This window comes from Orcinus orca, chromosome X, assembly GCF_937001465.1.
Source record: "Orcinus orca chromosome X, mOrcOrc1.1, whole genome shotgun sequence".
Classification (NCBI taxonomy): Eukaryota; Metazoa; Chordata; class Mammalia; order Artiodactyla; family Delphinidae; genus Orcinus; species Orcinus orca.
In genome coordinates this window covers 117,623,330-117,649,056 of record NC_064580.1, presented here as the reverse complement: position 1 = coordinate 117,649,056, position 25,727 = coordinate 117,623,330, and the positions used below count along the sequence as shown (strand labels likewise).

At 46.9% G+C, this 25,727-nt stretch overlaps 1 protein-coding gene across 1 annotated transcript; it reads right to left on the bottom strand.

Moving 5' to 3' along the window:
- Nucleotides 1-3,413: 3,413 nt before the first annotated feature.
- On the bottom strand, nucleotides 3,414-24,558 carry VGLL1 (vestigial like family member 1). Its single transcript, XM_004278745.2, has 4 exons — nucleotides 24,348-24,558; nucleotides 12,823-13,242; nucleotides 11,218-11,277; nucleotides 3,414-4,839 (listed from the first exon to the last, which is right to left on the bottom strand). The coding sequence occupies exons 1-4, from the start codon at nucleotides 24,547-24,549 to the stop codon at nucleotides 4,796-4,798; spliced, it is 726 nt and encodes a 241-aa protein (XP_004278793.2). The 5' UTR covers nucleotides 24,550-24,558; the 3' UTR covers nucleotides 3,414-4,795.
- Nucleotides 24,559-25,727: the final 1,169 nt, after the last annotated feature.

Sequence of the window (25,727 nt, the reverse complement as noted above, 5' to 3'; positions counted from 1 at the left end):
ATCAAAGAGATGCAATATTGCTGGCTTTGAAGATGAAGGGAGGAGACCATGGGCTGAGGAATGTGGGCAGCCTCTAGAAACTGCAAAGGGTAAGGAGACAGATCCTTCCCTACAGCCTCCAGAAGGAATGCAGCCTCGCAAACACCTTGATTTCAGCCCAGTGAAACCCATGTAGAAGGACTTCTGATCTCCAGAACTGTAAGAGAATCAATGAGTGTTGTCTTAAGCCACTAAATTTGTAGTAATTTGCTACAGCAGCAATAGGAAACGGGTACACTTGTTTACACCCAAAACTAATGGCGGGGTGTGGGGCAGGGAGGAGATGGGGGAAAGGTAGGAGAATGGGGGTGTCTCATCCCCAGAGACTCTGATTCAGTAAGTCTAGGGCAGAACTGAGGAGTATTTTTCACCGTGCTCCCCAGGTAATAAAACGCATCGAGTGGGGCTCTCGAGAGGCACTGATATAGACCACATGGCTCTGCAGAAGTAGCCATCTCCTGTTACGTAGACAGTCATTTGCTGGCCTGGCGGATGGTCCAGGTAGCTGATTGAAGATGGAGCTGACCTGGGGCTCCAATCTGGCACCAACCTTAACTCCATGTCCACGTGACAGTGTCAATCAACCTCACTAATCTGACCCCAGCTTGATTTTTCAACTGCTTATCAACCCAAATGCTCCACTCCAGTCAGACTAGTCTAATCGTCATCTATTCAACGAGTCTTGAGATTTATTTGTCTTTGCTCTTAAAATACTGCCCTATTGTCAGCTGGGTCGTCCAGAAAGCAGGCTCCGAGAAAGAGTTAAAGATGTGAGAGGTATATAGGGGCTTGGGGCGAAACATCTGCAAAAGATAAAAAGGGAAGGAGGCAGGGCTTCCCTGGTGGCGCAGTGGTTAAGAATCCTCCTGCCAATGCAGGGGACACGGGTTCGAGCCCTGGTCCTGGAAGATCCCACATGCCGTGGAGCAACCAAGCCCGTGCGCCCCAACTACTGAGCCCATGTGCCACAACTACTGAAGCCCGCGCACCTAGAGCCCATGCTCCGCAAAAAGAGAAGCCACCGCAATGAGAAGCCCGCACACCACAACAAAGAGTAGCGCTGCTTGCCACAACTAGAGAAAGCCTGTGCATAGCAACGAAGACCCAACGCAACCTAAAATAAATTTATTTTTTTTTAAAAAGGGAAGGAAGCAGAATTGAGGAGGAAGAGACTCAGACTAGGATGCAGATCTGATAAAGTCTCAGCCAACTCAACAGGAACCCTGGAACAAATACTGCCCAATAGAGGAGTCCCATGTTGGGCAGTAATGGCCAGGTCCTAACACTCCTGTCATGCTCAGTCATTGGCTGCCCATGAATAGCATGACTGAAGCAGATCCTAAGGTGCTGATAGGTGGAGGCACTCAGCGGACAGCACTTCTTGGAGCTTAATGGCAAACCCCTGGCTGCCAATTCTTCCGTTTTCCAGTTGGCCAGACCCTGTCCTTTCTTTGAGCCCTCCTATGGCAACTGTTGACAGGTCTTGTCATAACCACTCCATGTATTTCGAAATATAGGCTGTCTGAGCTGGAAATGTCCTTAGGGATCATCTCATTTTACATATTGAGAAACTGAGACCTGGGCGGGGTGGGAGGGTGCGTCATTCAAGATGGCACAACTAGCTGGTGGCAGAGCCAGGACTGGAACCCAAGTGTCCTAACGCTCAATTCCGGTTTGCAGTTAACATTAAGAAAAGGCTGATCATTTTGAAAGATGAGTGGAGGGTCAGTCTTCACCTAAAACGTAATTGTAACTGCTGTAAATCAATAGACTAAACTTGCTTCCAAGTATGCTGAATCATTAAAATGAAGGGAAAAAATAACCAAACTTCTCTTTGAGAAGATCTCTGAGGCTTAGTTTAATCTCAATTAAATTGATAAGAAATAGTGATAAAACTGTAATCCTTATGAAAATTCTATAGCCCATTTCATTTCTATAATCACCACTAATCTATAAAAAATTCAGTGACATACTATTTTAAAATCGTACTAATCTTATTAAAGGAATTCGTACGGACCATTGCATTATTTTGAAAATACAGATGGTTTACAAAATGATTTTCAATTATGTCAAGCTAGAGAAAGTTATGGAAAGGGCAGAAACTATTGTTTATACGGGAGAAAGATGTGATATAAAGATTACTTAGCTTTATCTCTGGAGAGGTGACTTTCTTTTCAGCCTTACACGTGATATTGATTTTTAGAATGGAAAATTGCTTCAACACAAGTCTCAATTGGCTTTGCAAACAACATCCTTATTTGGAATTCTTGATAGTCTTTACTACCAGAAAAAGGAAATTGTCACCTTTTGTTTTAGCCCAGGTATCATTCAAGTATGTAAGTTTCCAGCACATTTGGAAACAATTTCCATTCTTTCAGACTGCAAAGTTCAGGAATGAGTGTGTTTGGGTTGGGGGAGATGTGGCAGCGGGTGAGTCCGAGTCAATCTGGCCACTTGTCAATTTCTGAAAATTGTAGAGAAAAATGTGAATGAGGTTTATGGGCTGTAGCCCTATTGGGCCTGACTTTCCAGTTTCAAACCTTGATCGATCTGCTAATTCCACCCCCTCCCCAACTAGCATCTCACAAGATTATCAACTAGGAGTGTAGATGAAACCCTACAGATAACACAGGGGGCTGGGTGTGTGTGTGTGTGTGTGTGTGTGTGTGTGTGTGTGTGTGTGTGTGCGCGCGCGCGCGCGCAATTAGCAAGAGCAAAATGCCAAAGTGAGCCAAAGAAATGCTTTTCAAGTTACCTTTTTGGAAGTGAGGTGCGAAAGTTAAAAAGGATGGATCTAGAAAGACAGAAACCAAAGTCTAGGATTAAGGAGATGATCTGGGGAGGGATTTACTTGTCTCAGAGGAGCAGGGGTCTTTCAGAGGCAGGAGACCTTTTCTTCCCTCTTTATTAACGTGGGAAAATTGATCACTGCTTTCAACTTTATTCAAGAAAGAGCTTCCAGGCTGAGGGATTTGCAGGGAAATATTATCAGATTACCCAGGCTACACAAAATGCCAGCCCTCTTGGAATCATTTTTCTTTTCCCTAAATAGCATATTGAGTTCAGTTCTGATGGGCATGTTATCTTCTAACAGATGAATCTTTCTACAGCGAGCCAAGATAAACACACACTTGTTTAAGTGCTGGAATCAGCCTCCACCCTGAATTTTCCCAACCATCACCTAAAATAGAACACGGCTTTTGAAGGCAAATAACTGAGAGAAAATGTACTGGTCAAGTTTTTTTTCTCTTAGTAAATCTCGGAAACCTATGTAGCACACTGGAAAAACTGCTCGAGACAAGAGAATTACTGTATTACTGCCAAAGTTACCAATTCACTCGTGCAAGAGCTGTGGTCTTTATTTACATAGCAGATGGGAGAACAAAATATCCAAGAGCCGCCCTGATGGTAACCTTTGATAAATATTATGGTGGAGAGAAAGAGCCCCGAGATCAGACCCGGGTTCCAGCGCTGGCTGTGTGACCTTGGGCAAGTCATTGGCCAACTCTAAGCCTCAGTATCCACATGTATTAAGTGAAGATAATCATGTCAATCCTAGAGTTGCTGAGAAGTTTGCATGAGATCATGGATGTGAAAGAATTTAGAATTAAGAATAGCATAATCCAAACATGTCGTTTGATTATTCACCCTTTGAGCTGTTACACGGGAGCAACTGGGGTGTGCGTGGGGAACGCTGGTGGCAGGGGCCTCCAGGGTTGTCAGGGCTAAGTACCGAGCTCACACCGGACCATGAGCTGTCTATCAGATCGGAGAGATGAATGAGTTTGGAGAAATTTGTCATCTCATCTGGAACAATCTGCAGGGAAGTCCTGCTACCAAGTCTTGGACCCACGTGGGCATCCACAATGGTGGCCCCAACGGTTCTGTGCTGAAAAGAAAGTTACTATTTTTCCCGATGTCACCAACAGCGGAAGAGCTACAGGAAAGCTTCCGTGTTCATGGCAGCCAGGCGGGCCTCTGCAGAAGGCTGTCAGGTGCAGATGACCTCCTCCTCAGAGGGAAGGCAGCCAGCAAGTCTTGCAACTCATCCAAGAACCGTTCTGGATACAGAGCTCATTCTAGGCCCCACTTGGGATGGCGTGGTTTGCTTACTAACGACTTGCAAGTTACTTCTCAGATTGCTCAGCCATTCTATTTGGAATCACTTTTTTAGAATTCAGGGATCGAATTTTCCGGGTGACTATCTCGTTCATCAGGCCCAGCCTGAGACCTTTTCAGCTTCCTTTCAGACTCCAGCCACTCTCAGTGGGTCTTGCCTACCCCATTTCCATTTTGCTTTTTGTAGAGGCAAGAGGGAAGTTGGAAATATCCTGGTTAAGGCTAGAAAGTGTCAGGCTGTTCCTGGAACCTCTATTCAGTTCGAAGAGTGGGACAACCCCATCGGGTACCACGCCATCAGTCTTGATGTGGAAGACCCAGCTGATGGAGGGTAAGGCGGCTGATTTCTAAGTAGGAGGGCAGTGGGTGCAGGGGGTGTGAGCCTCTATGCTCCCCACCGCGGAACATCTCTTTTAACCATCTTATATGCTGAAAAAGTTAAAAAAAAAAACCTAATGTGGGGCATAGGTGCCAAGGAAAAGTATAGAATTTCAGGGAGAACAGAAACTTGCTTTGGACTCAGTGCTCTTTTGTGGCAGAAAGAGATAAGGACGGCGATGTCTCTAGACCCTCTGGATTCTCAGTAGAAAACCATAAGCAGGTTTGGAAAAAGGAATTCTCTTCTTTAAACCGGAGTTCAGTAAAAGAACAGATCTTTTCTTCTCTCTGGAGACTGGCTTTCTGAAAAATAGGATAAGCATGATGAGGAAAGAAGCCAGCTTGGGGTCCAAGGAGCCCAGGTTTGAATTCTGACCTACCTCACCACTCCTAGCTGTGTGACCTTGGGCAAGTTGCCTAGCCTATCTGAGCCCCACTTTCCTCAACTGGTAAATGGGAATACTAATGATACCTACCTCCTACATGAGTTACACACATGTAAAGCCCTTAGAACAGTGTGTGGCACAGATATGTTCAATAAATATTAGCTCTTATTTTGTTAAAGAGGCAGTGCCTTTATAGGGAGTAGAATTATTGTGGGGTCATGCTGCAGCTTAGATTAGTGGGTAAGACCAAGGACAGAGAAAGCTGACGCTGACACTTACCTTGACTTTGGGCAAGTGACTTAACCTCCCTAAAGCTCCATGTTCTCATCTGTGAATGAGGATATAAACAGTACCCGTGGTGTGGGGAGCTATTGGTTCTTCTCTTGCCTCACTTCCATGGCTCTTGTCATTCTCCTCACCTTCTAATGATCTTTACTTCATGCCACTTCAGCCAGCCATTTGCCCTGGTCACACGCCAGACCTCATCATGGCCTACACAGGTAGCATCCTTGCCATCTCAATTTCGAACATCCGCTCTCCAACCACCATGTCCCAATGTCATTGGCTTACGTAGTCTTATCACCGCATTTTATATAACCTCATCCTCCAATCCATCAACCTCCACTACCCGGCACCTCCCATCTGCCTCCATTTCCTTCTTTGAGCAGCTTACACGCCATGGTCCCTTGTTACAATCACTCGCTTGCAAATACCCTCAACTCCTTTTCCTCTTTCTCCACCCATCGCACTCACTCATCAGAATCTCAACCCTGGATGAACCTCACCGTTTGCCTTCTCTGCATTACACTAACCCAACAGCACTGGCAAAAGTCACCCAAGCCTGTTTCCACTTAAACTGGTGATCTCAGCCTTCATAGTTGACTGAGAAGAGAGAAATCGTGTAATTAGTACATTTCAGACTCCCCACAAACAAGCCTGCAAATCTACTTGCATCTGTGTCCTTATTCTCCTTCTTTTGTCTGCTTTCAATGGCAGAAGGTCCCCTCCTCTTAGCAAATGTCAGTACTTCCACATGTCCCTTTCAAAACTTCTCAGTGTGGGGAGGGGGAAGGGTAAGCTGTGACAAAGCGAGAGAGTGGCACGGACATATATACACTACCAAACGTAAAATAGATAGCTAGTGGGAAGCAGCTGCTTAGCACAGGGAGATCAGCTCGGTGCTTTGGTGACCACCTAGAGGGGTGGGATAGGGAGGGTGGGAGGGAGGGAGATGCAAGAGGGGAGAGATATGGGAACATATGTATATGTATAACTGATTCACTTTGTTATAAAGCAGAAACTAACACACCATTGTAAAGCAATTATACTCCAATAAAGATGTAAAAAAATTTTAAAAAAACTTCTCAGTGACTTCAACCACGAATTTATCCTCATCCTCCTGTCATCCATCTCTTCATTTTGTATAGGCTGTAATATTTGCCTTCTTTAAAAAAAAAAGACCCACTCCACTCCACTAGTCTCCGTAGCTACCACCTTATTTCTGTTCACCCCCCTCAATGCTAAGCTCTCCGAGAAGCTACTGGCATTTACTGTCTCCACTTTCTCATCTCCCATTCCCTCTTCAACCCACCCAACCTCGCTTCCGTCCACACGCTATAACGAAAACTGCTCTTAACTAGGTTATCAAAATCTCTGATGCCACATCCAATAGAAATTTCCCTGGTCTTCTCTTATTTGATCTCTCGGAAGCCTTTGCCACAGTTGATCATGCTCTCTGGAACTTTCTCCTCTCTGAGTTTCTGTAACACCTCACGCTCCTGGCTCTCCTCCCACCCAGGGACTGCTTCTTCTCAGTATCATCTTCTGGGTCCTTATGTCCTCAACTTGTAAATATTGGCACACTCCAAGACTCTGCCCTCTGCCCTTCTCTCTTCTCTGCCTGGGTGATCATTCAATGGCTTTCAATGTCATTTTATACTGAACAATCTCAGAAGTTTATCCAGACTCCCCTCTTGAACTCCACACTTACATACACAACTGTTGAAGAGGGATATCCGCTTGCATGTCTTGTAGGCACCCAGACTGAACGTGGTCAGAGTTTTGTTCTCCTACAGTCTTCCTCATTTCCATACATATATCCACCCAGTTGCTCAAGCAGGAAACCAAAGAGCTAACCCCCCTCAAATAGATCTCAAATGCATTAACTTCATTTGGCCTCCACTGCTGCCATCTGATCCAGGCTACCATCCTATGCTTCTGGCCTCCTAACTGGTCTCTTTTTTCTCATCCCTTTCTCCAGTCAATCCTCTCCACAGCAGGTTTCTGCGCCCTTATTAAGTGCAAACTGGGGGCTTCCCTGGTGGCGCAGTGGTTAAGAATCCGCCTGCCAATGCAGGGGACACGGGTTCGAGCCCTGGTCCGGGAAGATCCCACATGCCTCGGACCAACTAGCCCGCAAGCCACAACTACTGAGCCTGTGCTCTAGAGCCCGTGAGCCACAACTATTGAGCCTGCGTGCCACAACTACTGAAGCCCGTGTGCCTAGAGCCCATGCTCCACAACAAGAGAAGCCACTGCAATGAGAAACCCGCGCACCGCAAGGAAGAGCAGCACCCCCCTCGCCGCAACTAGAGAAAGCCAGAGCGCAGCAATGAAGACCCAGCGCAGCCAAAAATAAATAAATAAAATTTGTAAAAATACTTAAAATAAATAAATGCAAATTGGCTCACACTTCAAACCCTTCCATGGCTCACTGGGTCACTTAGAAGAGAAAATCCAACCTCCCACCATGACCCAGAAGGCCCTGTGTCACCCGGCCCCAGTCGACCTCTCCAGGCTGGGCTCTGGCCCGTTCCTCACTCACTTCCGGGCCTGGGCAGGGCAGCTCCCTCCATCTCCACTCCAGCTCTTCCTAAAGCTCACTCCATCCCTCACTTCATTCGGGTCCCTGCTTGCACATCACTTCCACACAGAAGCCTCCCTTGACCACTTTATCCAAAGTTGGCCTCCATCTTTCTCTATTTCAACACTTGGTATGCTTCCTTCATACTTACCGTAACTTGCAAATATTTTGTTTTGTCTTCTTTATTGTTTTTTTGATGGAGTCTACCTTCCCCACTAGACTATTAACTCTCTGGGGAGCAGGGACCAAGACAGTTTTATACACTATTAGATTTATATATGTAAATAAAAGAGCACCGTGTCTGGCAAATAGCAATGTCAATATTATTATTACCTGTAAAAACTGAAGAAATGTACAAGGAATCAGTGTCTATTTGTACAGATTAAAAAAATCAAATTCACTAAAAATTTCGGCACCGCAGTTTTGGGGATTCCCCTCCAGAAAGGTCTCTCCAACTGACTACCTTTCCAGCAGATCGCTCTTCTCTCCACAAGGTCTCTACCTCATGGGTGTGGGACACCTGCATGAGGGGACTAGGCCATATTGGAGGGGAAGGAGGGGACTCGGCCTTCCTTCCTTCCTTTGACAAATATTTATCTGGGGTCTCACAGAGGAAATCTTTCAGAACTACCAAAATCCTTCCTGAAAGTTTCATCCAGCTCACTTCAAAATCAGGTTAATATATGGGAATTCCCCGGTGGTCCAGTGGTTAGGACTCAGCGCTTTCACTGCCAGGGCCTGGGTTTAATCCCTGGTCGGGGTACTAAGATCCCACAAGCCACGTGGGCAAAAACAAAAAACAAACCCCCCAAAAAAAACCAAGCCCCCACCCAAATCAGGTCAATATAAAATATATCAAGAATCAAACATATAAAGAGGCGACCAAGTCCCACGCCAAAGCTACCAACCAGGAAGTGATGGCATTTCACGAGCTCCCCTGTGGTTCTCAGCACCAGGTAAGATGGAGAAACTGGCAGTGTGCTCTCTTAAGAGCATGGGTTTTGAAGGGGTTTCCTGGTCCTTTTATCCACCTAGGGAGTCACCCCACTTCCCCGTCCCCACGCCCTGCTGCCTCCTCTGCCCAAAGCCACAGCTGCAGCTTAGCCAATGGGGATGGGGGCTATTGGCATAGCCAGGTACCCATTCCCCACCTCCTGTCAACTGCTCTCTGCATGGAAGGCTCATCCCCTTGGCCCTTTCTCAAGGTAATACTGCTCCTTTGCATGCTTTCCAAGTCTTCTGCACCCACTCCTCTTATTCCAGGATGGTGTCCTGGCCACAGATGGACAGTGAACCCATATACAGTGAAACAACCGTACCAGTTGCTAATCTTCACTGTTGTACACTTGATTTAAGTTGGAATTGTTTTGATGATTTATGTTTCGTGTAATTTTCGATGCTGATCATTGTAGGACACGGCAAGAGCAGAGAGAGAATACCTCTGCTGCCTGCTGCTGTGTGATCTTAAGGCGAGTAAGGCCTTTCACCTGTTTGAGACTCAGTCCCCTCATCTATAAAATGGGCATATTCATTCCTTCATTCAGTCAGTCAATCCCTATTTACTGGCTACCTCTCGTATAGGGCACCTAGGATGTCCTCATACCCGTATCACAAGGTCGTTGTGGGGACTGAGCGGGATGCAGTATGTGGGAGCTGACTCACAGCCACAGGTGGTGCTGCTGTTAATTTGGGCCTGTGAACAACGGAAATCATCAAGTTTTTCGTAATTCTAAGGCTTATAATTTTTAAATGTATAAACTCTTAACAAGTACTTAGGAGACTTGATAACCCTGATATCATTCATTAGAAGGCCAGCAGAGCTCATCCCCTCAGGCGGAGACTTCCATGAAGCCTGACAAAGCCGCGCTACCTTAAATCTCCCTCCTCACCTGGGCACCGCCAGTTCCTCCCTGAGGGTGATTTGCGCCTTGCTTGTTTCTGTTTTACAAAATGGTGTCAAACAAAATTAATTTGTACTCTGTTGGCAGACAGATTTTTACCATTTCCTTTTTCGATGTTCTTTTATTGTTTCCAGCATCTGTGCACTCATTCATCTGACACATATGTACTGACCTCTGCGCCAGGCACTGCCGCAGGTGCTAAGGATGGGGCGGTTCACCCCTCAAAGCCTCGGCCCTCAAGGACCGGACATCCTAGGGAGGCCTATATACCGTGCTCACCCTCACTCCACACCAAACTGTAAAGTGCCTGAGATCTGGGGCCGTGGTGGCAGCTCTTCCCTTGATGCCTCTCAAACACACAGCAGGAGAACAGCTGAAGGCACACAGGATGCCCTCCCGAAAGGCACTTTTTGCTGCCTTATGTTGTGCCAGGCTCACTGGAGCTAATTCCCATTAGAATGTAAATTCTAAGCATTTACATATATTATTTCAATTAATCCTCACAGAAGCCTGATGAGGTGGGCATTATTTTAATCATCATTTTATAAATGAAGCCACTGAGGTATGGGCAGGTGAAGAAACGTGGCTAAGTTCCTGAAGCTAGTAAGTAATGAAGCTGGATTCGACACCAGGTCATGAAAATCCTCATGTCAACCCCTGAGACTGTCCTCATTTGACATCACTTTCAAATTGAGCGTGGGCCCAGACAGACTCCTAGCCTTTGGTATCAGGTGGCATTTTCTCTGACTGCAGAGTCCCGGGGTGGCCCTATGTTCTAGGCTGAAAACTGAACATCTGGGAAAGAGCAGGCTAACCTTCATGAATTTGTTCATTTTCCTGCGTCACCTTGGTTATCTCACTTAAATCCAGCGCAAAGAACTCAATAGAGTTGCTTTTATAGCCAAATTAGAAAATGGGCAAGACATTTTACAAGATACCAAGTGCACGGGCTCTTTGAGACCAAAATGAAACCTATTCTAGGGATGAAAATACTAAGTAGAAATGGGGGTCATTTCAATTGCTGGAGATCTTGGGTTTGTTTTTTTTTTTTTTTGAGTTACTGAAAAAACTTTATTCACAGAGCAAGTGTGAAATGTCTTTTTATTGGTATTAAAAGGGCATTTTAAGGCTGTAATACCAGCTCTTTATTCCTTAAAGGGAAGCAGTTACTATAATGATGTACTTGGAGCCACACGGCTAAGTTAGCACCTTCCCTCTTCACTGGGGAACCATGAAGTCTATTATATTCCCTCAGGAGGGCAGTTTTCCATGAGAAATTGCTACATTTGTAAAGAACATATTGACCATGATGAAAAGATTTTATCCACATCTACACGATGATGACAAAATTGGACATGACTAAAAGGTCTGGGCAGCCCAATTCTCAGGAACAAAAACTAGAAACAAATGTCATGATACCCATAAAAATGCCTTGATGTGTCTGTCGAGCGTGGGAGATCCTGGTTTTTATGCTACAAGCTTGTTCTCAGGATACAGAGACATGTTATCAAAGGCAGAAGCAGATACTTACTTTCAACTGCAAGGCTGGAACTGGCAGGTCCACCATCAGGGGAGAAATAGATTTTCTTACCTAGGAAAATAGAAAACATGATTGGGAATGAAATCGGGGACTGGGTTAGAAAGTGCCCAGAAGCCCCTCAGGGAACCCCAAATCGCCTGGTCCTCAATTTATAGACACCTGACATTTTATCAGTTGCTACAAAAACAGAGAAGCTTCTGTTTTGAAGGCCCTGTGGGTTTTGTTCCCATGTTACAGGCAGTGTTTCTGATCAAGGGTCACTGACTTCCTCAACAGATCCTGGACCATCGGTCACCAATTAATCCAACAGATATCTGCATTAGTAGGAGAGTCTGAAGAGTTGGTAGCAGTCGAGACTTTAGCGATCAACATTTGTTTGAGAATGTGTCTAGAACTTTCAGGAATTGGATAATGCCTGCATGGTGGCTTTGCCATGATGTGCCTGGCATATAGTAGATGCTCACTAAATCTTTGCTGAATTGGATTTGAACTGCACGGGCTTGTTATGTCTGGGAGGTGATGATTTGAGCCATCTGTGTTCTAACCATCTGTTGAGACAGGGCTCTGCTGTGTGTGTGCACAAGCATATATACACAGTTGGCCTCATCTGTCCCTCTGAATCCAGCAGGAGCAGATTTTTGAAAGAGAGGACTAGGGTGGGAATTCTCATAGGTTTCCCAAGCATGACATTTTTATGATTTACTCTTTAGGTACATTCCTAATCAAACTGGGGGAATGATGGTGTGGTATTTTAATGGGAAATTGGTTTTCGACATTAGGATGGAGCATAGCACCTGACCTGGGTAGGGCTAGACTGAACAGGCCCTTTGTGCAATATATATACTTGGTTCGGAAGTAAAAGCAGCTTCTAGCAATTTCTTTCAGGCATGGAACACTAGAACCAGATACGTATGGACCAGGGAGCTGGAAAGAAAATTCATCTAGGGTACAGAAAGCCAGAGGATTCAATATCTGTCGGGTGAGTGAGTAAATGAAATGGTGAATGAGCCTTAAGGATGCTTTCGTTTGTGGAGGGGTGTGGGTCTGGGAGCAGAAGCCCCAGACAGTCAGGCACCGTGACGCTCTCCAGGCAGCAAGGGGGTTGCCTCCAGTCACTTTGAATTTTAATGTGTGGAGCAGATGGATGGTATAGATGGCCCTTGTTCTTGCCTAGGGGTCTGGCATTATTGCAAGTTGCCAACCTGTTTGGAGGATAGAGTTTTGAGCCCGTAGGTATGTCCCTGAGTTCTGTCTTACAAATGGATTATTCGGCAGCTCACAGTGAGGTGAATGCAGGACCCTAAGATTTTAGGCAGCAGCCCATTTTTCTAGGGTAAGTCCAAGTCAGCAGACCAGGGTGAATACTCTGAGCCAAGTGCATCTGTCTGGCTATCTATGCAACCCTTTAGTCGTTAAACGGTGACTATCGACGCAGCCTAGTGAAGACAGACGGAACTTAAGCAAAACATTCTATCCCTCAGAAGCCCCGTAGCTGGAGTGGCAGCAAGTCGTCCTCACCTCCCATCTCACGCCAACTCACTCTCAACCACAACCAATCAGAGGCAATCCTCCAAGCATCTGGAGGCATTTCCTTACTGTGGGCTGAGCCGGAAGGCAGGTTGAAGAGCAATCCCATGCTTCCGGCCGTCTGGGCAGAGTTGCCATCCTCCCACGAGGCAGATTCCTGAGGATGGGTTAGGCATCTCTCTGGCTGGAGGAGACTCAGGAGGGGCTCATACTTCCCATCAGGCTGGGTCTCTGGAACCGAGTGCCCAGTGGAAAAGGCATGAGGGTAGCCAAGCTCTGGGAAGCTGGAGCTGGCGAGGGAGGAGAAATGCCTCGGCTCGCCAGGCTGAATGGAAGGGCTCCCGGTCAGGGACACTGGATACTGATCCACAGCCATGGGACCAGATCCACTCAAGCTGCAGCTGGCGGCACCATTTGCAAAAGATACTTCCGGCTGTGGCTTTGTCCACTGAGAAGAGAAACGCCACTGATTTGGAGGCATGCCACTATCTGGGAAGGAAAGATTTAGAAGACAGTTTTATGTATTGTTTTCAAAATGGAATTAGCTTAATTTATTTCTGGTTAATATATACTATTTTTTAATTGTAAAAAAAATCACTCTAAGCATAATATCCAGAGACTGCCATTGTCTACCTTTAGGTGTACTTCTTCCTAAGATTTGTTTCTATTCATGTATGCATTGTTTTCACATCACATATTGTTTCCAAGGTTGCTTTTGCATTATTAAAATATCGCAAACATCCTCCCATAGCAAAGAATAGAGCCAACACCAGCTTTTTAAATGGCTACAGGTATCCCATCATAAGGCAGTACATCCCTTGTCCAACTAGCCCCTCAAGGAAACTTTTCTAGAAGTAGAATTACTTGGTTAAAGGTGATTGGTGTTTGTTTGTTGCCGTTGTTTGGCTTTATTTTATAGCTGGTGCTTGGAACACACCGAATAGGAGGACTCCACAGAACTTTACAAAGGGTTTAATACTTGTTTGCATCACACAACTCTAGGGATTGAAACCCCACTTTCAAGAGAGGTCTGGGGCATGGGGATGTTAACAGACTGGACCAAGTTAGCCAAGCAGATTAGCCAAGTAGGGATCTGAGCTGGAGGGATCAGTGATGGGTAGGGAAGTGCTTCCTGCGAAAGCAAAATGCTCAAGGTCAAGCAGCAACTCAGTTTCTTCTTGCAAAGTTCTTGTGGACAAGCTAGTGGGGATGGAGTCTCCTTTGGTCTCAGAGACACTGTTCAAATTGCGCCTCTAACAGCTGCTGAATCAGAGTTCTCGAAGCGTCTCGGGCAGCCCATGACATGGACGGGCGTTTTCCCCATTCTCAACACCCACTCAGGAGGAGGGGTGGAGGGAGAGAGCGAACTCTGGCAGATGGCGCTTAAAGCCTGGAGGTTCTTATCTATCCAAGATAATGCAGGGGGCGCGTGGGTGTGGCTGTCAGGCCCCCTCCCCCCCCTCCTGCACCTGTCCCAGTGCCCCTGAATGTTCAATTTGCCTGGATTTTGTCTGAGAGGTCAGCCCAGTGATACTGGAGTGTCCCACCCACCACCACAGCAAAACAAGCCCTAACCTACACGGCACAGATACTCTGCCCAACTTTTCCCAGCGTTCACAAGAGATGGGCGATGGGTGGCTACTTTTAATGAAGCCAAGGGCAAGGAAGCATATGAAGATTTGTTCCTGGGGATGGATGTTACTTTTGAAAACTGTTATCTGCGGGCTAGTAGCAATTCAGGGCGCTGTGTAGCACAAACAGAGTGATTAAGCTGACTTAGGCTAATCACTGTTTGTGCTTCATATTGAATGAGGGTACAGAACATGTCCGAAGCAAAAATGAGAAACAATGTGTAGCCTCTGATAACTGGGCAGTTTCCATCTGAACTGGCTTTACAGATCTCATACATAGGACCTAGGTTTTGAACACTTGAAAAGTGGAAGGCAAGGCCCCAGCGTGTTTTGAATATTTTTAAAAACTGCTTCCCTTCCAAAATTCTCTGAGTGAAACGTTAAGGGGAGTGGGTGGCGCGCCTCTGGCCGAGGTCACGCTTGGTCACTGAGTGCACCAGAGCACAGTTTGGCTGGAGTATGTGGTCCAATCCTGAATTCACAGCAACCCAATGGCGGGCCTTGGGTGGCCTGGGGAAAGCACCTGGCCAGAGCAGGCTTGGGTGCGGTGTCCCGTGGAGCAGAGACCCTAGATTTTGGTGGGCCTCTTTCCCAGGCTGCTTGGGCAAACAGCTTCCAACAACCACGGCCATCTATCCTGGGGACCGCTGGAGTGGCTCCCGGTTGCCACCGCTAGAAGTGGCCCTGGTGACACTTCCTTACCCAAGATCCCCCTCTTAGCTACTTGGGAGATGAGGGAGCCCTAGGGAAGACTCTGCTGCCTTCTCAAACCCCAACCTACACTAATGAATGGAGAGCGGGCAAGGAGCTCTTTGGGGACACTTAGGGAAGGCTGGATTTTTCTCATTCTTTTTCTTTTCCTTCAAGGTGACACTAGGCAGTGTTTGTGAAATGTTAACCACCTCCTATCTTGTGATGTCTTGAAGTGGATGCGGCTTTAGTCTTTTTTTTAAATTAAAGTATAATTGGCTTACAATATTATTTTAGTTTCAGGTGTATTTTTAGAAATTATACTCCATACAAAGTTACTATAAAATATCGCCTATAGTCCCTGAGCTGTACATTACATCCTTGTAACTTATTTATTTTGTACCTAGTAGCTTGTACCTCTTAATCCCTTTCTCCTATTTTGTCCCTCCCCCTCCCTCCCAGGCTGGATTTTTCTTTCAGTAGGAATACAAAAGGCTTCCATCCCCTCTACTCCAACTCTGAACATGTAGCCCCAGCCTCTTAGTCCCATCCATGCCTCTAGCATTCCTGAGGCCTCTGGTCCTAAGACCAGGTCCTGTTCAGAGAGCGCAAGTCTCCATTTCCCACCCTGCCCTTTTAGGGTGAAAATAGCTAGCTATTCTCTGGCGTCCTAAGCAAACCCAGAGGCACCACCCATGCCATCCATAGACACTGCTGAGAATCCCAGAACCTTCTAGAAAGCACCTCCAGGCATCAGAGTTTGCTTCCACCCCAGAGGACCCTCCCTCCACTCTATCCTTGCGTGGTGGTCCCGTCTCCCGTTCCAGACTAGTTTCTGGACACACCAACTTCAATGTCACCCCCTCAGAGAGGCTCTCCCTGAGCTGCCAATGTCCAGGGTGTTAGCCTGCTACTCTGTGACTATGCCCTGCTTACCGCTCCGTGGCATAAGCCTAACCTGTGATTCCATTCCCTCCTGCCCTCCTTCCCTCACTATCGGTCCTCCCCACTAGCCAGTAAGCTCTAAGAAGGACTGATCCCTTCTCTTTTGTTCACCATCACATACTCAGGAACTTGCACAGTGCCTGGCACAGAGTGGGCCCTGACTAAACGTTACTGTAATGAAGGCACACCCACGTGTGTGCCCTCACACGTGCACAGGCATACTGGCACACACACACACACACACACACACACACGCACACACACAGTCCCCACTAAATCCTTCTCTGTGGACGAGAGCAGCACGCAGAGGGTCTAAGAGCACAGACTTTGAGGCCAGACAGGCTGGGAGTCCAATCCCAGCTCTGCCACCTCCTATATGTGTGACACCGAGCATGTCCCCTCCCGTCTCGGAGCCTCTTGGGGCTGTTGTGAGATGGAAGGGGACAATACATGTAAAGCGTCTGGCATGGTGTCCGGGACCTAGTAGGCACTCAAGAAGTGTAGGCTCACATTCACGGGTTTCTCCCCTGGTCTGCAACACTCCACAGAATCAACCAGGAAAAAGCAAATTGGTAATGCATGAGGCCTGAGGAGGCTCCTTGCCCTCAGTCAGCACAGAAGGGAGGGCAGGAAAGGACAAAGCCAAGGCGTCTGGGAAGCAGTGGCAGCCGCAGCCCTTCGGGGCTGACGTGGAGGATGGAGTAGGTATTGGCTATGAGAGAGATTTCAGAAGCCTTGGCTTGGTGTGTACATTCCCAGAAATAATCCATCAGAGGTGGGCAGGAACGTACGTCTAGAAGAGCTTTTGTTTATTGAGCACTTACTATGGGCCAGGCTCTTTATCTAGCATTCTGGATGCGTCTCCCGTGAGCTTCACAGGAACCCAGATGAGAAAATAGTGGTTAAACGAACTCGCCTAAGGCCACACATAGCTAGCAGGTATAGAGCTGACTGATTCTCAGCCTCAGACTTCATTCACTGGTTCTGTCTCCCATAATTGCAAGAATGCAGCGAGCCTGCACTTTCACACACTCCCGTGGCTGGATGGGGGGCAGATGGGCATAACATTTCTGGGAGCAATTTGTCAGTAGCTATCGAAACCCTAAAATTTGAGTGGACTCTGATGCAGTCATTCTACTTACAGCCATTTATTTTAAGAATATAAGCAATGATGCCTGCAAAAATTGAGCTACAAGGATATTCGATGTGATATTTACATATAGTGAAAGACTGGCAACAATCTAAATGTCTGAAAATTTTAATAGATCTGGTACATCTATAAAAAGGATACTCTTGAGCCATAAAATGATGTTGTAGTAGAACATGTAATGGCAATAAAGATACATACGGCTTATTGTCGGTTAAAAAAACCAAGTTACAAGCCATGATGTGCAAAATGATGTTAGTTTGTAAAACTTAGTATGTGCACATAGATGCACATGTGGTTTTGTGTCCTGAATGCTTCTGTGTTTTCTAAAGTTTCAAAACTTGACACATTATTTTTGTGATTAGAAAAATTTAGTTAAGTAAAAATTTATGAACCCACTTGACTCAGTGAACCTGTCACAGCTGTGAAATAATTTCCCGATTACCTTCCACCCATCTTTTCCTCCTTCTTTGTCCCGTCTCCACCTTTAATATAAATGCTGTTTTATGATGAAGTTGAAGCCGAGATCCCTCTGAACACACACACATATCTTGCCCCACGAAGGTCCCAACTTTGACCTGCCTGATTCATTCATCCCAGAAACAAAGAGGATATTCTTTGTATTAGCCGACGGCTGAAATAACACCAGAGGCAGAGACAGCTTATGGAGGACAGTCCTGTTCCAGGGCACCCAGTTCGGGGGGGGGGGTCCTATTCAGTCCCACCCCCTCCTTCATGGCCTCCTGCCTGGGTTACCTAGTCTTTTGCTGATTATCCAGGTTCCCTTTCCCAACTGAAAATAGGAGATTAAACATAGAAAGTGTACTAGTATTTTGAAAGTAGCTAAGAGCTCAGTATCTGGAATCAAATGATCTGGCTGTGAACAGCTGCCCCTTACTAGCTGTGGAATCTTGGACAAGTCATTTGCCTCTCTGAGCCTCAGTTTTCTTACCGGGAAAATGGGCATGGTGAGAATTAACCAATAGGTTGGTCTGAAGATTCAGTAAGATAATTCACGTGACAGCCCCTAGCAAAGGGTCTGGCACACAGGAAGTGCTCAATAAATATTAGTCATTATAAACATTATTAGTGAGAGTCCTAATAGGCATTAACTCTCTGGCTGGGGTGTCGTCAGGGTCTACAAAGGCAACACAGTGGAATAGTCAAGAGACTGATTCTGGAGTCTGACTGACCTGGGCTTCAATCTCTATCACTCACTGGGCTGCGTGACCCATCCCATCACTTACCCTCTCTGGGCTTCAATCTCTATCACTCACTGGGCTGTGTGACCCATCCATCACTTACCCTCTCTGGGATGCAGTTTCCTCCTCTGTAAAGTGAAGCTATTAATACCCATTGTAAAGTGGTTTTGTGACGTACAGCACGCATGTAGGAAAATGCACAAGTATAAGCGTGCAGCTGGGGGGAAAAATTTTTCACAAACTGGGTGATGAGTACCCAGATCAAGGAACAGAATATGACGGTCACTCCAGAAGCCTTCCTCAGCCCCCTTTCCCATCACTAAACCCCTCCAAATGTAACCCCTCTCCTGTCTCCTAACACCATAGATTCTGTTTACCCTTATCAGTTGTAGTGGATTTAAAGGACTGAAGTGAATGCAGTTACAGCACAGCACCTGGCAGCCAGTGTGGCTCCCTGTAAGTTAGTGCAGAGTCCTCTCCCTCATTGGGAAGGAAGACACGAAGTCATCAGGGTTCACAGGGGCCATAAACAACTAGCATGACTATACCTCATGTAGATATTCACACTAAAACAGAAACCCAAGACACGGAAGCAACCTAAATGTGCATGGACAGAGAGAAATGGATAAAGAAGATGAGATACACACACACACACACACACACACACACACACACACACACACACACACAAATGGAATATTACTCAGCCATAAAAAAGAACGAAATAATGCCATTTGCAGCAACATGGATGGACCTAGAGATTATAATACTAAGTGATGTAAGTCAGAGAAAGACAACTATCATGTGCTATCACTTATATGTAGAATCTAAAAAATGATACAAATGAGCTTATTTACAAAACAGAAACAGACTCACAGACTTAGAAAACAAACTTATGGTTACCAGAGGGGAAAAGGGGGGAGGGATAAATTAGGAGTTTGGGATTAACAGATACACACTTCCATATATAAAACAGATAAAAAACAAGGTCCCACTGTATAGCACAGGGAACTCTATGAACTATATTCAATATCTTGTAAGAATCTATAAGGGAAAAGAATCCGAAAAAGAATAGATCCATATATATGTATAACTGAATCACTTTGCTATACACCTCAAACTAATACAACATTGTAAATCAACTATACTTCAATTTAAAAAAAATTTTTTTAAATAAAAAAGAAAGAAAGGAAGGAAGGAAGGAAGGAAGAAATCCAGCGTTTCTTCCCCACCCCGACTGGATTCTGGAGGGGGCAAGAGAAGGAGACTGGCTATAAAAGACCTCTGAGGGCTCAGGCTGTACGTATACCTTCTTCTCAGCAGCCCTTGAGCATGTTGCCAGGCCTAGGGCTGGGCTCGAGGCTGGGATAGGAAGAATACAGGGTGGTAGTGTACCAGAACCGTGACCCCAGAAATAGTAACTTCTGAAGCTTCTCGAGTTACCTACTCTAAAATCCCCAACGTCCTTCTAAAAGGGAGATAATTCAAAGATACTTTCAGCTTGTGTTTTCTTTTCTACAAGGAGGGCCAGTATAAATTATACCTAAGTAAATAAAAGAGTAACTTTGATTTGAGAAAAGCAGCCAGGAAGTTCAACGGCATTTCCTAGCCATACGGGCCTCAGTGTTTGGGCTTTGCGTATTTGCCTGACAGAGCACCCTTAGAATGTGGGTGAGCCCGCCATGGGAGCCCATGAATGGAAGCCTGTTCTCCGTGTGGCTTAGCTGAGGCTTCAGTAGGGCCAGGCAGCCTGGGACTGGCCTGAAGAGGCTGAGAGGATGCTAAGGGTCAGTAATGAATTTCCCACTATCTTCGAAGCTACGTGCATCTCATGTAACACTTCCAGTGAGAACAACTGGGGACCTGCCTTCTTTCAGAGGACCCTCCCCGGAGGCAGCAGAGCTTATGAGAAACTTGACTCCTAACTGCGATAAGAGAGGCCTTCAGGAAGACGGACTTTCTCCTTCATTTCAGTTCAAGCAGCTAGACGAATGAACATTGGCCTAGCCCCTACCACGCGCTGCGAGGGAGACACATCTTCACAGTCCCGGGATCTGTGAGACTCTCATGGAAAATGCAACAACCCAGAAGGTAGGTGGAGAAGAAAGCCGCCTCTCTGTTTGGCCTGGGAAGGCTGGCTTGGGCAAGATATAAGGCCATGTCCAAGTTCCCTTGGCGGGCAGGGGCTTCACAGAATACAGAGCAAAGTCAGAAGGCATAAGAAACAGGGCAGCAGCCACTCAGCAGAAGCACCTGGACAACTTGGGGGCTGACGGGAGGGGCCTGCTGCTTTGATCCTGATGTTTTGAAGGTGGGCCCTCGTACCCACTGTAGCCATTCAGAAACATGCGTCAAGCCTTCACACCACCACCGCAAAAGCAACTACCACCTACATGGCATTTACTATGTGCCCTTTGACATGCGTTATCTCATCGATTCCTTCTCTAGTTCAATAATACTCAGCTTTACAGATGAGGAAACGGAGGCCCAGAAAGATGAAGTGCTGTGCCCTGAGATCACACGGCTGATCAATGGTGAAGCAGGCCCCGCCTCAGGCTGCCTGGTTCTAAAGACATACACCAAATGAATCTCTCTCTACAGTGACTCCATAATTGACAGAATCAACACCTTGTGATCCAAGTCACAACTTCAGGGGGCTTCCCTGGTGGCACAGTGGTTAAGAATCCGCCTGCCAATGCATGGGACACAGGTTCGAGTCCTGGTCTGGGAAGATCCCACATGCCGCGGAGCAACTAAGCCCGCGTGCCACAACTACTGAGCCTGCGCTAAGAGTCCGCGAGCCACAACTACTGAGCCCCTGTGCCACAACTACTGAAGCCCACACACCTACAGCCCGTGTTCCACAACAAGAGAAGCCACCGCCATGAGAAGCCCACGCACCACAACGAAGACCTGATGCAGCCATAAATAAATAAATAATTTTTTTTTTAAAAAAGAGCTCTACAAATCACAATTTCATTCATTCATGAAATATTTATTGAGCACCTTCCAGGTGTCAGACATTAGGCTGGGTACTTGGAAAACATCAGTTAACCGGTTGAGTCCCTGCCGCCACAGAATTCAGAGTCTAGGGGGTAGGAAGAGCTAAGAAACACATAAATATATAATATGCCACATGGTGACAAATGCTAAGAGAAATAAAACAGGGTAAGACAGAGAGTGACAGGGTGGGGACTTCTATTTTTTAAATAGATCGTTCAGGGAAGGCCTGTCTGAAAAGATGACATTCCAATGGAGACTTGAATGAAGAAAGGGGAAGTCATGCCCTTATCTGGGGAAAGAGCATTTCAGGAAGAGGGGAGAGGAAGTGCAAAGGGCCTGAGGCAGGACTGTACTTGTCAAGTTCTACAAAGAGAAAGGAGGCTACACTGGAGTGAGGGAGGTGGGAAGTGGTAAGATATGAGAGCAGAAAGATGACAGGGGCCCAGGCCAGGAAGGTCCCCATTAAAGACCTTGGATTTGATTCCAAGTGAGATGAGAACCTAGTGGAGGATTTCAAACAGAAAAGTCATATGGTACGACTTTCAATTTAATGGTATAGACTGAAGTGGGGCAAGGGCAGCAGCAGGGAGACTGGTGAGGAGGCTGCTGCAAAATTCCGGGGGGGCTCCCCTGGTGGCGCAGTGGTTGAGAATCCCCTGCCGATGCAGGGGACACGGGTTCGTGCCCCGGTCCGGGAAGATCCCACATGCCGCAGAGTGGCTGGGCCCGTGAGCCACGGCCGCTGAGCCTGCGCATCCGGAGCCTGTGCTCCGCAACGGGAGAGGCCACAACAGTGAGAGGCCTGCATACCACAAAAAAAAAAAAAAAAAAAAATCCGGGGCAAGCGTGTGGAGACGGCTTCGCAGACCAAGGGGACAGCAGTGGAGGTGAGGACACGTGGTCAGAGCTCGGATATATTTTGAAGGTAGAACTTACAGAATTGTTCGAAGGATTGGATGTGGGATATAAGATAAAGAGAGCAGTTAAATATGACTCCAATTAATTGGAAGGATGCAGCTGCCACTTATGGACAGAGCAGGGTGACGGGGAAACTAAGAGTTCAGCTTGGGACCTGTTTGGTTTGAGATTCCTATTAGCTCTGTGAAATGAAGGTATCAAGTAGACAGCTGTGTAGATAGGTCTGAAATCCAGTCTGGGCTAGAGATACGCGTTTGGGATTGACCAGCGCACAGGCGGTATTTATATAGATGGTATTTAACACCAAGAGACTGGAAGAGATTCCCTAGGGAGTGAGTGTAGAGAGAGAAATTGTCTGAGATCGGAGTTCTGGGGCCCTCAAATGTTTAGGAGTTGAAGCGTTGAAGAGGAGAGGACATCCAGCAAAGGAGACAGAAGGAGGGTAACCAGGAAGCCAGGAGGAAAAGCATGAGGGTGTGACATTATGGAATCCAAGTGAAGGAGGTATTTACAAGAGAGAGCAGTCGACTGCAGCAAACGTTGCTGACGATGGCTCAGCTAAGATGAGGACAGAGAAGGAACGTTTGGCTTTGGAAAGTGGAGGTCCCCGGCTAGCCTGGATAAGAGTGGTTTCAAGGAGTGTTGAGGATGAAAAACAGAGTGGAGTGGATTCAAGAGAGCAGGAGAGGAAGAGGACGGAGAGTCCATGGACACCAGTTATAAGTCTTGCTGCAAAATGAAGCGAAGAGATGTGACAATAAGACAAGAGTTGGTTTTATCTCAGGTTGGGTTTACAAGGCGAGCAGAATAGAAGAAGTGAGGGACTATGAACTGCTGGCGCTGACAACGAAGGGATTGTAATATATCCAAGCCAAAGTGTTCAGAACTAACCCAGAGTCAAATACCCAAAGTGAGCAGACTTGTCTAGGCATGAAGAGCCTGTGGTTTTGACCCTTCCCAGGAGTCAGTTAGATCCTGTGAATCCCACTTACCGCATGTCAATTCCCCAAACAGCCATTCCTGCCGCTGCTCTAAAGCGCTCAGCACACCGTTAGACAGCACACCTCCCCGCTGTCCACCCAGCCCCTGGTGCCCAGTGTTTCCTTTAGGATCTGCTGCTGCTACACCCCCTTCCACATGTTTCCTGAAGTCCCAAGAGTCTCTGAGGAAATCACGTCACCTGACTGGAAAAGTTATTTCTGGGAGAGAAGCAAATTCTGAAAAGCTATATCAGCTAATACACCCACTCCCTGCCCAGACTGAAAGAGTCTGGCCAGCCAGGGTGTTGGCGTCTGAAAGCAGAGGTCCCACTTGGAGGCATTCAGCACGTGAGCGCGGCGCCTTTTGACATAGCTGTCTTGAAATGTGTTTTGAAAAGAAAGAATGCTTATTATTAAAAAAAAATGACCCAAGAGCTTGTGCAATAGACACCCCTGATGCTGTTAAGGGTGGGGAGAGGTTCATTTGCCAGACAGTTCATTTGCCTCCCTCTGGCCCTGGCCCTGCTCCCCAGAGCACCCACTATTAATTGAGAGGAGGCTGGGTGTACACGCGGGGGACACGCATGCTCTTATCACAAGTCCTTTGGTGTTCCTGACCTGTCAGACAGAAGTAGTAGTAACAATAATAATAATAGTACAGATAATGGTGCTAATAATGAACAGTTGTGGCGCTCTTACTGTATACTGAGTAGTGAGCTCAGCACTTAACACGATTGAGGACATAAGGGAATAGGTGTATCAATTTGATTAAACAGCGTCCTTTTTGTTTTTTGGCCGTGCCACACGGCTCACGGGGATCTTAGTTCCCCGACCAGGGATGGAACCCGTGTCCCCTGCAGTGGAAGCACAGAGTCGTTACCACTGGACCATCAGGGAATTCCCTAAACAGTGTCCATTTTCATGTGAAACTTCTGAGAAATGGGTGTGGCTTCTCACTAGACAGTGTGATGTGCCTTCAGGAAATATACACACGTCTAACAGCATTGAGGGCATCAGAACTGGTCTTTCAGTGATAGCCCGATAGGTAATTCCAGCCCCACTCTCCCGACATGCTCACCATTCCTCAGGATCACATCTCCGCTCTGGCTGGAAGGGCTGAGTCCCTGGGGGCTCTTGACATTGCCCAGAGCTCTGGAGAAGTGTTCGTCCACTACGCTGCTGATGTCCCCTTGGAAATAGGTGAAAAGGACACAGCGGGAATTCCATTCAGTCTTGATAGGGCTTTGCATCTGGACGGAGGTCTTCCTCACTTCTTCCATCGTGACACAGGGGAGAGCTGCGGAGCAAACGCAAAATGTCACTGGTACTCTTTTTCCAAGCGGCTTGGCTGTAGTTTGGAGAAGCAGCGTCCTTGAGGGCGAGCAGTTTGCTCCTAAGGTTCGGGCTCTCTCACTGGGGCCCTGGGTAGCTGCGCAGCTGCTGAGTCCAGGAAACAAGACAGAGCTCTACCGAGTCCTGAAGCGACCCTCTCTTACAAATGAAAAAGATTGTCTGGGAGCATGATTAGAAGAGCATCAGGAAATGAAAAAGAAAGAGAGGGAGGGAGGGAGGGAGGGAGGAAGGGAGAGAGAGAGAGAGAAAAGAAAAGAAAAGAAAGAGGGAGGGAGGGAGGGAGGAGGGGGAGGGAGGGGACACTGAGACCAAAGAGTGGAGTAACTTGCCTTCTGGGGAAGTGTCTGCCTCCCGCGAAAAGCACGTGCAGATCCCCCTGAACAAGGGCACTGAGTATCCCAGTAGAGCTTGGCTAAGCAGTCCAGTGGGTACTGACAATTTCAGGTTCCCTAATAAGCACTGCTTTCCACCTTGGCGACTTCCACGCAGGAGCATCAAACACATCAAATTCTCCCTCCCCTCTGAAGCCATAATCTGTGTTCAATGGGGTCCTGCACCCACCCCCACCCCATCTTAGAAACTAGCAATTACAAACAACACCAGTTCTGAGGCCTCCAGACAGATATACTCTGCCCAGAGTCATTTAGAAAATGTCAGAGCTTTAAATCCAGGTCCAATTGACTCTGAATCCCATATTCTTTTTTTCCTTTTTTTTTTTTGGTCGCGCCGCATCGCTTGCAGGATCTCAGTTCCCCAGTCAAGGATTGAACCCGGACCACGGCAGTGAAAGCCCGGAATCCTAACCACTAGGCCACCAGGGAACTCCCAGACAGATATACCCTGAAGCAAATGCAGAGAACACTTTTCACACTAATATTTTGTGGCGACATTGGGGAAAAGCGCTCTGTTCACCACGCTTCCTCTGCGCCTAGAACGGTGCCTGATTTCTAGCTTAATATTGAACAAATGCTCAACAGCCGTTGGCTAAATTGCCTTAAACTTGGCCTCCATCATTGGATTCTACCTGTGAGCTCCTTGAGGGCAGAGGCTGTCCTTTTGCACCCAGTGGGCACTGGAGACAGGCCGTGGCCTTCCTTCACCAGGA

Bases quoted from the DNA above. Each gene is read 5' to 3' on its own strand.
- VGLL1 (XM_004278745.2), bottom strand. From the start codon at position 24,549: ATGGAAGAAGTGAGGAAGACCTCCGTCCAGATGCAAAGCCCTATCAAG. The intron at 13,243-24,347 runs GTGAGCATGTCG...TTTCCTTCCCAG, and splicing joins AGATGTGATCCTGAGGAATG to ATAGTGGCATGCCTCCAAAT. The intron at 11,278-12,822 runs GTAAGGAAATGC...CTATTTTCCTAG, and splicing joins GCCTTCCGGCTCAGCCCACA to GTAAGAAAATCTATTTCTCC.